The following is a 12,418-nucleotide window of genomic DNA, read 5'->3' on the forward strand; positions in this document are numbered from 1 at the left end:
ACATGAGAATTGGGTACAGTTAGCCTCTGCTTTGTCTTGCAAGAAGGGATCCATTATTTAAGGATATCTTGGGCTTTTTTTTTTTTTTTTAATTTAAGGACTATTTACTTAATTGGTCATCAGATTTAACTTTGCAAGGTTGATAAAGCTATGTGGATCTAAGTGTTAATTTCTTTCAGATTTGTAACAGTAATTTTGCCAAACACCCATCTGGGGATTACTTATGTGTTTATTGGCTTGTTGTGATTTTATTGTGAGAGCATGACTATGTAAAACATCCTAGAATAGATTTTGGTAGAAAAATTTTACTCAAGAAAAGAAATAAAGACACTTCAAAGATATGCTAATTGCTAGGTTTCTCAGGGGTTTTCCAGCATTCCCAAAGATCTATAGCATTAAGAGTAGTGAGGCTTCATTTATCTTTTTTGTTTCTCTTTCCAAAATAAAGTGGGCTTGATATAATATATCATTGCTATAAGTAGTAATTTACTTTTTAGAATTAAGCACTGTAGATCATGAAAATTAACATTTAAGAAACATGTCAAGCTTTTTAAGTGTAATCTTTGTTCTCTAAAGGAAAATCTTATTCTCCATTTAAAAGCTTAGGCATTATGAGTCTTTTAAAACAATGTCTTGAGTACCTTTGTGGCACTTCAAGGGTGGTAGCTGCCAGCTACCTAATGGGTTGGTTATTCTAGATTTAAAATGATTGCTATGTCCTTATGCCTAGCTAATCTCTTTTTTTCTGCCTTTGGTTTATTTAAAGTTGAAGTTTGCTGCTAAAGATGGCAGATCCTGATGTCCTCACCGAGGTTCCCGCAGCATTGAAGAGGTTAGCAAAGTATGTGATCCGGGGGTTTTATGGCATTGAGCATGCTTTGGCCTTGGACATCTTGATCCGGAACCCCTGTGTGAAAGAGGAGGATATGCTGGAGCTGCTCAAGTTTGACCGGAAGCAACTTCGATCGGTTTTGAATAATTTAAAGGGAGACAAGTTCATCAAATGCAGAATGAGGGTAGAGACTGCTGCAGATGGGAAAACCACTCGCCATAACTACTACTTTATTAATTATCGTACTCTTGTTAATGTGGTAAAATATAAATTGGACCACATGAGAAGGAGGATTGAAACTGATGAGAGAGATTCCACCAACCGGGCTTCCTTCAAGTGTCCTGTCTGTAGTAGTACTTTTACAGACTTAGAAGCTAATCAGCTCTTTGATCCCATGACAGGTGAGATTTTTTTCCAATTTATGAGTCTTTCAAGTAACTTAAAAAAATAAAATATGTATTGTTTTTCTTAAATTGATTCATCTAATTTTTAAACCAATCATGTATATCTTTATAAAAGTGAATGGATTAGTGTAAGTCCACATATGGTCATTCTTAGTCTTACTATCGTGTTCCTTTTAGAAGCTTTTGCACAGCCTTTCTCATTCACAAGGGAGCGTACCCTCCCACCCTTGGCCCTCCTAACTCTGCTCCCATCCCCACCCCTTATTTGCAGCTGCATCCAATGTGAAGGGTTGACTTCTCTACCACTTTGAAGCCATTCTGACATGTTTACTTTTAACCTCTTCATCCAACAGTTATTTGAATGCCTACTTGTGCCAGTCACTGCCAGCAAGTTATAATACAGTGTATTAAAATGCTTTGTTAGTGGAAGTACAAAGTGTTACTGGTGGTATATAACTAGGGCATCCAATCTGCCTTTGGAGAAGGCCTCTGGAAGAAGTTAAGTAACAGCTGAGAACTAAAAGATAAGAGTTAGCCACAGGAGATAAGAGGGACACCTTTTGCAAATTAACGAGTAGGTAGATATTTAGTCTCTTAGCCATTCATTAGTGGAAGAGAATTGTCAGCATCATCTGTAATTTGCTTCGTTTAGTTAAATGCTTCAGTTTTAAGGATTTTTTTTCTTATCAACACAGGATTGTAAAACATGCATTTTCTAAAAGTGCAATGTGTCTAGTATTAACGTGAGAAACTTTAAAGTGCCAGATTATATAGTTGTTTTGTCTTGTCATTTGTAAACTGGAAAAGAGACTACAGTTTGCTAATTACTCAGTGGATAAATTTTGTATTATTTTCTAGAGGCAAAAATCTATAGAGAGAGCCAGTGGTGTAAAGTTAGATTGTCCCCTTGTTATGGCAGAATTCGAGTATAGGTTACTTTTTAGTTCATAGATCTGCCTTTTAAAAAGGTATCTGAAAAATGTAATTTAAACTTTGACACATGAAATGTTTTATTGCAAAAAAAGTTAGATTTTTGTACGTGTAATTTTCTGATTTTTGTATATGTTATGTCTTATTTATTTTAAAGAATTTTACAATTATTTTTTAATGGGAAATAGACCCAATACCAATTAAAATTATTGACCTAAAGAGCTAGAAATAGCCTATGATGTTTAGTATTTATTGTGAAGCAGTCATTTTGGATGAAAGGTAGTTTAAAGAATTCATATTTGTATTAAATGTTTAATTTGTCATGAACCTCACTGTTTACCTTAAAAGGGCTGAACTAGGAAGAGATCTTGGTGTAAGAAAATTTTAACCATCCTGAGTAGAAGAATTGCTTGAGTGTGCTATAGAGGAATGTTGTAGAATATATCTGGAGCTCTTTCAGAATAGACTAGAAAAGTCTCGTCATTTTTGCCATTCACTCTAACAGATTTCTTAAAGGAGCTCTGGGTTTTGGTTTTGTGATTCTCTGCAGATGTTGGTGTTAGTGTGGTTGTCTTCGTCACTCTTGACTACAGTGGAAGGTGTAATCCAGTCCCTCAGAGAGGGTAATCTAAAGTAATGTGCTTCTACTACATTTAATCATTTGATTCTTATTTAATTTCATGATGCTCTTTGTATTTCACCTAGGGTTAGTGTCTGAATGAAACTAGTTGTCATCAATAGTTGGCCTCTGTAGGAGGTGGCCTAACACAGAAATATAGTCAAGATTATTTGAATCAAGGTTTTTGAATCACTGATCAGCCAACACTAATAGCCAATTTAATTATCATTTTGGTCTATACAGTGAAGCCTATGGGTATCATGATTGAAAATTCTTAAGTCATTGGGAAACCTTGTTCTGAGAATATACCTGCCTTTTGATGATAATTTGGCTTTTCATTTGGACTTTTCCCTTAAGGAGAGAATGTGCTTATTGGGTGATATTAGGCCCTAGTCTCATGTGTCATTTCTGGTGTTTTGTGTTTTCACTATTAATGCCTTGACACCATCCCTTGGTTATACATTCCCTTTAGAAATCTTGGTCTTTTTCTCTCTGCTCCCTTACTCTGTTTTATTCATGCCCTCCCCTGCCATTTTTTTTTTAATGTTATTTATTTATTTGACAGAGAACACAAGAGGGGGGAGCTGCAGGCAGAGGGAGAGGGAGAAGCATGGCTCCACACCAAGCAGGGAGCCCGATGTGGGGCTTGATCCCAGGACCCTGGAATCATGACCTGAGCTGAAGGCAGCCGCTTAACCAACTGAGCCATCCAGATGCCCCTTACCCTGCCATTTTAAAGAAGATGGGAAATAAACATTTGGTATATGTGTCAGAAGACGAGGGAGCTTTTTCTGCTGTAATATTTATACTCTCTTTAAATTGATAGAATTATAGTTTTTATTCTAAGCCCAGTCTTTTACAAAGCTCTTTTACTTCCTGGTTGTTATTGGAGATTGATGATACTTTGATGAAATGATGGAGGCATCTGATGGGCATCTATCTCCATTTACATCTCAACAATTATTAGTTTAAACTGGTTTATATTAGTAACTAGGGGGCATTCAGGAATTAGATTTGAAGCTTTCTAGGCTCTACCTGATAAAAAGTTTTTAACTCAAGTGTATAGACAGCTTTCTGCCACTGGACAAAGGGTAATGACTCTTAGATAAGTGTCTAGAAATTCTGGGCTCAGGAAATTCTGAGTTCAGCAAGAATTGTTTTACCAGTGTTAATTGACAGAAGCCAGTGATCTTTCTACTCCAGTATATAGCTTTTCTCTACCCCATCTCTTTTTTTTTCCCTAAAGATTGTAGATTCTTTCCATACTTTCCATTTAGATTTTGCCATTGCTTTTCTTGGGTTGAACTCTCTCCAAATGTTTGATGCTTGGTATGTGTGAGATAATAGAAAATACATTCTTGTCTCTGCCCCCAGTTCCTTGCACAGAGCTCCTAAAACTCTTATAGTTTCCTAAGTGATAAGAGCACTCATTAACTCTTTTATTCTAATATTTGATCTTTGACCCTGGCTTCTGAAATCCTTGTAATTTCCTGGGTGATTATAGTGTCTTCTGTTTTAATGAGGTTACTCTGGGAGGGTTCCTGGATGGCTCCTGGATGAGGGCTGGTCACTAGAAAGACTAAGCCAGGACCAAGCTTAGAATTTTCAACCCCACCTCCTATTCTCTTGAGAAGGTAGAAGGGCTGAAAATGGAGTTAATGAGCGATCATGCCTATTTGGGGAAGCTTCCATAAAAATCCTAATAGTATGGATTCAGGGAGCTTCCAGATTGGTGAACATGTGGAGGTGCAGGGAGAGCGGTACACTTGGAGAGGACATGGAAGCCCTGCACCGCTTCCTAAATAGTTGGCCCTACATATCTCTTGCATTTGGATATTCATCTGTATCCATTATCATATCCTTTAATAAATTGGTAAACATAAGTAAGTATACTCCTGAGTTCTGTGAGCTGCTGTAGCAAATTAGCTGAATCCAAGGAGGAGGTTGTTGGAATCTCCCATCTATAGCTTATTGTTCAGAAGCACCCATGATAACCTGGGCTTGTGACTGGCATCTAAATTTGCAGGAGTGGGGGCAGTCTTGTGGGACTAAGCCCTCAGCCTGTGTTGTGATGCTATCTCCAGGTAGTCATAATTGAGTTGAACATTAGGACATCCAGCTGGTGTCACAAGGAATTGCTGGGGTTAAAATCTCTACACATTTGGTGGTCAGAAGTATCAGAAGTGAAGTGTGTGCGACTAGTAAAGGAGACATACAGGAGAGGAACACACACTAGGGAAAAACTGGGCTTTTCCATTACAGTATATATAGATATTTTATTTCACTAAAATGAAATGGCCTAGCCTTTGCTCACTAGGCCCTGGTTTCAGAAACTTAATCAGGCAAAACCTGTTTTAGTGAAATATGGGAGTTTTACGTAAACAAAACGAAGACCACATGACATGAAATTTCTCAGATTAGCAAAATAGCATCTTGTGGTTCATAAATGCATGTTTTAGATTTAGCAAACTTTGTGACCAGGTATGTAGACTTAATATTTTTGTTTCTACTTTGGTAGTCTTACAACTGTGGGTGATTTAGTTAATGGCACTTCTAAATTAAATTCAGCAGCATGCTTCCCCAAAAGGAAGGGGAAGATCGTATACTCTTTTTAGATGTCAAGGTTAGATGATATGGAAATAGCTTTATATTTTTCATTTTTAATTTTAAAATTATGCAGCTATAATGCCAGAGAAAATTTTGAAGAGAGGAAAAAAATTACCCATAGAACCACTGTCCTTTTGCATATTACCTGTAATTACAATCATAGCCAAAAATAGTTTGTGATCTCTTGGTTCCTTAATGCACCAAACTCTCCTGCTTTTATCTAGTGTTCAAAATATGTTTTAATAAGTGTGATTTCCGCTAGTTTTCCTTTCCACCCCTTGTGGGCACTTTGATTTTATCTATATTTTGTTGGTATAGATAGGATGTTTTGAACAGTTTTGTTTATATAGCATTTATTCCTGCTTAAGTTTTTCCTTAAGAATTCTCAGCAGTGGGAATAGTGGGTGAAAGAATATAGTTTTATACTTTTTTTTTTTTTTTTTTAGTTTTATACTTCTTTAAAGGCATATAAGACACTGTAGTTTTATCCAGGGCTGTGGGGGAGATAAATTGTTAGGTATTTGAATTAGTTTGGGTGTCACTATTACTCAATTTACCTAGAAACCCAAGAATCCCATTTTATTTTATTTTAATTTAATTTTATTTTATGATTTTACTTATTTATTAGAGAGAGAGCACACAAACAGGGGAGCAGCAGGCAGAGGGAGAGGGAGAAGCAGACTCCCCACAGAACAGGGAGGCTGATGTGGGACTCAATTCCAGGACCCTGGGATCATGACCTGAGCTGAAGGCAGATGCTTAACCGACTGACCCACCCAGGCATCCCCCAAAATCCCATTTTAAATAAACTTTTAAATAAGTTAAATTTTAAAAAAAGAATCTTATAACTATATATTTAATAAGATCTTAGAAATAGGAATTTAGAGATTATTTTATCTAGTTCAACTCATCAAATGATGTCTGGCTGGGTACACTTACACATGCCTATATTTTGCTCTAGGGTTTGGAGGATCCTACAAAGTAATATATCTAGGGCTTGATAGATTTCTAGGATGTTTTTGATTGAATATTAGGAAAGAATATTCAGCTTGTTTTGTTTGGCTCCATGGAAAAGACTTAGAGACAGATTTTAGGATTAGTATAAAAGAAGTCTTTAATAACTAACTGCAAAAGAAAGTGTCTAATAAATAATTCTTAAAAATAGCCACAATGTTATAATTCAGCTGGTTAGTTCTGAGTTGCTTGGAATATTCCAGTAAACTCCATATCTACTCGGGATATTCATGTATAAATTTGGGGTTAACTCATATGAGTCTTTTCTCGCCTTGTGACTGCTTGGTGAAGCTTTTTGGTTTATAAGCAGATTAGTTTCTTTTTTTTTTTTTTTTAAGATTTTATTTATTTATTTGACAGAGAAACAGCCAGTGAGAGAGGGAACACAAGCAGGGGGAGTGGGAGAGGAAGAAGCAGGCTCATAGCGGAGGAGCCTGATGTGGAGCTCAATCCCATAACGCCGGGATCACGCCCTGAGCCGAAGGCAGACGCTTAACGACTGTGCCACCCAGGCACCCCAGCAGATTAGTTTCTTGATCCCCATATCATGAAAATTCCTCAATTGCCTTAACCTAATATTTTTAAACTGTTAGGGTCCTGTGTTTGTGAGATTCTTAAAGACTTGTTAATAATATTTACATTCATACATCAGGCTACTTTTTTCTGTCTTCATCTCTTTCTACTTAGGACAGGAGGGGTCTCATAAGCAGTATGAAATGCTAACAACACAACCACACACACAAAAATCTTTCTAGGATTATTTTGCTAATTTGCTGATTTGAAATCTTGCCCGGGATGGGTTCATTAGAAAACCATACTGGAAAGCTCAGAGGTGTGGATATGTTTTGGGTGGGTGGGGGGAGGTGATTATTAGAATAAATTAAAAAAATAAAAATAAAAAGAAGTTATGGAAAGATAGTAAGGGATGAGTGCCTTCCCTCTTTTACCCTTCCCACCTCTCTAAAACCTTTAGGTCTGATGTGTTAAAACATTTTGTTGCTTTGATCTTGAGAATTTGAGGGCCTTTTTTTGGTTTATTTTTATTTTTTTTTTATTTTTTAAAGATTTTATTTATTTGACAGAGAGAGACACAGCGAGAAAGGGAACACAAGCAGAGGGGTAGTGGGAGAGGGAGAAGCAGGCTTCCCGCTGTGCAGAGACCCTGATGAGCAGAGAGCGTGATGCCGGGCTCAATCCCAGGACCCTGGGATCGTGAACTGGTGAACTGAGCGGAAGGCAGACGCTTACTGAGTCACCCAGGCGCCCTGAGGGCCTTTTTTTAAATAAAGGTTTTTTGTGTTGTATCCTTTTTGTATTTTGGTGCTGATTACATAGAAACTAATTTGTGAAGAGTTGCTTTTTAGTTTGATGCTGGCATACAATGTTCTATGGATCATTGGCTTTCAGATAGTCATATCAAAGCCACAGGTTTTTTGCCTGCTCACTGCATGTTGAAATGGATTCGATTTAGGCCTAATTTAGAGAATTTATTGCAGGCTTTAGTATTTACATTTCAATTTGTTGTTTTCCCTCCAGGGCATGGTACATTTTTTCCCCTTTATAGTGAGTTCCAGAGTCCGGGAATGTTGTATGATTATACCAAATCCAGATGTATCCATTTAAGGGAGGACAGAAGCCAATTTTGTTGCAAAGTTGCATTTTAGAGTGTGGGGTTTTACTATGTACATCACACATACATTTGAGATCTTCTGAACTGAAAAATTCATTAAAGCTGCTTTTTTTCTTCTTTGCATGCAAACAAATGAGTATTTTACAGTGTTAACGTGTTCTACAGTGAATTGTTAAAGCATAGGTTTTCGAGTACCTTTTTATTATAGCGACATAATTATAGGAAATATATAACTATGTTCTTGTCATGTCTGTTGATACTTTATAATAACAATTCCTTTTTCCATACATTTCCCCTGGCCCAATTAAACTGAAGAAATTTGTTTTATGAAATATAGTTTGGAAATTAGAATAAAAGGTGACTTTTGAGACTAGCATTTTAATATATATGCCCCTCAATATTTTGAGTTATAAAAGTTATAACAAAGGACTTGATGATGCTTTCAAAGAGCAGCCTAAGAATGACTGTGTGACTTATGCATATTAGTTAAGGGGGAGTTGAGTGCTTTTGGAGGATTCAAAATAACGTTTGTTTTCTTTCTGCTAAAAATACATAGTATATTAATGTAAATGTATTAAGGACTCAAATAGTAGAAAAATATGTAAAATAAAATGGCAGACCTAGTTTTTCCGCTCTATGCTCTCCCACTCAACCTAGTCCCCATTCTCACTGTCTTTCATTGTGTTAACAACTATTGTTTTGTGGTTATCCTTCCAGTTCTTCTACCTTACATCCCCAACCCCACCTCACTGCCCCCAGGCCCTTTTGAAGTCTAAGGAAGTGAAGTGATTCTTAATATGTTGTTGCTGTATCAGCTTTATGTATTAAATCTTGGTCAATTCTGAGAGTATTATCAGGGTTTTTTAGGGTACTTATTACAGTTGAGTCCTTTTGCATAATCAGTGTGTTCAGTGGACATGTCATTTTTGGAAGTTTTGTTTTTTGTTTCTTTAAGCAATAGCTATAAGAGAGCAAAGTGACGGTGTATTAGGATTCCAGAGTCTTGACTTCTAGTCTTGGGTTATGTTAGTAATTTTCACCTTGGGTGAATCCTGTAATCATTCTAGGCCTTTTTTTTAGCATGTATAAAATGATAAGTTCAGTCTGTTCTATACCATATATGGTTTCTCTCAACTCTAATTTCAGAGCACCCTTTGTTTTGGGGAATAGTTGATATTTTAGGCTAGGGTTTTATCACTGCTTTTAGAGGATGATGTTAGTCATTTTGGGTTAATTTGAAAACCTTGGTTAGGAATTGAAATTCTTGGTTATAGTAGTGTTCATGTAGAAAATATGCCCTATTTCATTAGGCCATCTTCAGAAGCACTGTGTGACATAATGGAGAATAATATTTACAGTTTTTTGTCAGTTTTATTTTCCCAAGCTTCCAGTTCACTCCTTTTCCCCATGTATACATAACCCATAAAATATTCAGTGGGAAGGGAAACAATGTACAAATAAGCTTCCTAAGGTATAGATGGTGGTTGGATTTATACAATGTGGTAAAATTTATCCCATATGTTAGTGATATGTCTTGAAGTTTTATAGTTTCCTCTTTATCTCACTAAAATCCTAGGAGTTCTAGTCCTAGTTACTTGGTTTTAACATGGAACTGTTAATTGTGTTTTGTTTTGTTTTTCTTGGAAGTTTTTGAGTGAGGGGAGTTTATTTTTTTTTCCACAGGATTGTCCAGAAAAGTTATCTTAGCCATTATCTCTTGTTTAGATTTTGCAGTATTCTCTTAGCTAGTCTCCTTGCTTTCACTCTTGCTGCCCATATGGACTGTTTGTCACAGTAGCCAGTGACCCTTCTTAAAAAGGACATCAGGCTCTATTACTGCTCCGTTCAAAACCCTCCAAAGGCCTCTCCCATCATTCAGGAAAGTCAGAGTCCTTCACAGAACCTATAAGGGCATTTATCTGCCCCCCAACTCACCCCCCAATTTTGGAGACTTTATTTCTATTACTCTCTCTCGTGTTCACTCCACAACAGTTGTACTGGCCATCTTATTTGTGCCTTGCCTGCACCAGGCATGCCTTCACTGTACTTGCCTTTTTACATGCCATGTCCTCTTGCCAAATACCTGCTTGACTGGTTGACTTCAAGTCTCTTCTCACTTGCTTTATCCGAGGGGCTTTCCCCGAGTTTCCTGTGCAATAGAGCATACCCCTTTCCATTGCGCTTCTTTATCCTCTTTTCCTGCTTTTTCTTATTATTCTTATCAACACATGATGTTATTTTTTGCCTTGACAAATTCCCACTAGAATGTGAGCTCTACAGAAACAGCTCAGAAGATGATGGGCTAGACTTAGAAGGTGGCAAACTTAGGACATCAATCCCACCGTGCTAGGGTGAGGGCCGTGTGGCAGCAGCCATTTGCTTTTCGGTTTCCTTGGCTAGCCTTGAGGGTTTGCGCTGCAGCATGACTCTAGCTTCAGTACTGCAGCGCCTGTGCCATACTGAAGCAATTGGGCGTATTCTGAATTTTTTTTTTTTTGTAGGAAAATGGCTGAATAATATTCCAGTTGCAATTAATACTCTTGGCAAATCTTTGACAGTGATTTCTTGGCATTAGCTGATGACCTATTCGTTGCATGTATTGGAGTGAAGAGGGAAAAAATATAATTTTAATAATGTCTAATTGTTTAGGGAGTTGACTCATATCTTCTGTCCTTTTCCTCAGTTATGATAAACTTCCAGAACATTTCCTTTTTTTCAAACTAATGAAGATAAACATTTTTTTCACTTCGGTTTTATTTATATTTACTGTTCCTTGACTGAATACTCAGATAATTAAAATAAGTGTGATGTTTGCTAAAATGAATTACATGTTGGAAACAGTGAAGTGGAAGACTTTGGCCAGCATAATAAATTTTCTCCTCCTGTGTTGAGCAAAAGAAAAACGTTTGAATTTTGCTGAACTTTGATGTTTTTTTTTTCTTTTGTTCCCAGCCTTTCCCTCCCCTTCCCACCCCATCCCCCTGCCCTCAGTTCATTTTTGTTTTTACGTTTTTTTATTTTGGGAGAAAGTTAAAATTGTATAAACCACCTCTCTCACTTGGTCATTCCTCCTCCCCTCTCTCATGCCCACAATTAGGTCTCCATTTCCTTTCTCATTTTGGAGTGTTAACTTACCTTCATTAGAAGAGTCGTGAGTCATAGAATTGGGACATTCATATACTACTGAAAAGACAACCCTAAAATATAGTTTGAAATATCTATTTCTAGATATTTTGGAAATATAGAATAGAAATATTCTATTTCTAGGGGTGCCTGGGTGGCACAGTGGTTAAGCGTCTGCCTTCGGCTCAGGGCGTGATCCCTGTGTTATGGGATCGAGCCTCACATCAGGCTCCTCCGCTATGAGCCTGCTTCTTCCTCTCCCACTCCCCCTGCTTGTGTTCCCGCTCTCGCTGGCTGTCTCTATCTCTGTCAAATAAATAAATAAAATCTTTAAAAAAAAAAAAAAGAAATATTCTATTTCTAGATCTTTTTTCTCCCACTTCCAGTACCTATTAGTTATCTACAAGTAGATGTATTTTGATCCTCTGGTGAACCTGATGCATTAAGATCCAGCTGAGTAAATGCTGGGCATGTGATAGGCACTTAATGTTTGTTAAATAAATTCTTTGTTACAAATCCTCTCCTGTTTTATATTTTAAGAAATTAGAACCTATGTATATACATGGGGGAAGTTGGCTAAATTGTAGCCGGCAGGGACAATAGGTTGGGAAAGGGATATGTAATTCAGGATAGTGAAGTGCATTTAGTCTTTTGAGTCAGAAAGATTTATATTTGCATCCAAGCTTAGTGATTTTTGTTTTTGAGTAAACCTAAAACTCTAAGTCTTTATTCCCTCATATGTTAGATTTGGATAATACTGTTGGTACAAACTTGGCTGTGATGAACACATGGGAATATTTGTTAATAGCTTTCTTAGTTCTTTTGTGGTTTCTGAGTGTAGATGATCAAACGAATGTATTATTGAACTCCTTTTCTCCTAATCCCATCACTTGTCATGCTTTGCCTGAGTCTTTGTAGACTCATTTTCTTCCTGCTGCCACGTTCTTAGATCTAGTTTGCATGTTCTCCTTTATGTGGCTTGGTCGCTGTTTCCGGTTTTTGCCTTCTTGCTCTTGAAAGGAAAGATGGTATAGAGCTCTGAGTTTCAACTTATTTCTTCTCCCATACTTAAGTAGTACATTCTATGCACACTACATAGTACGGAGTGGTCCAGTTACAAGAAGAGTTGGGATATTTATCAAATTGATTATTTAACAGCAGCTCTCCACCAGGAGTATGTGTTAAAATTCCTTGTGGAACTTTCAAAATTTACGTTCCTGAGCCCCACTCCAGACCTATTGAATCAGCATCTCTGGGGC

The 12,418-nt window shown here is 37.1% G+C and overlaps 1 protein-coding gene across 1 annotated transcript in view; it reads left to right on the forward strand.

Annotated features, from left to right (window-relative positions):
* GTF2E1 (general transcription factor IIE subunit 1) overlaps nucleotides 1–12,418 on the forward strand; it is a 32,020-nt gene that overhangs the window by 3,928 nt on the left and 15,674 nt on the right. The window contains exon 2 of the mRNA XM_008708255.2: nucleotides 767–1,233. Within this exon, the coding sequence (XP_008706477.2) occupies nucleotides 786–1,233 (448 nt within the window). The 5' untranslated portion in view covers nucleotides 767–785. The remainder of the gene's footprint in view (nucleotides 1–766; nucleotides 1,234–12,418) is intronic.

This window comes from Ursus maritimus, unplaced genomic scaffold, assembly GCF_017311325.1.
Source record: "Ursus maritimus isolate PB19 unplaced genomic scaffold, ASM1731132v1 scaffold_4, whole genome shotgun sequence".
NCBI lineage: Eukaryota > Metazoa > Chordata > Mammalia > Carnivora > Ursidae > Ursus > Ursus maritimus.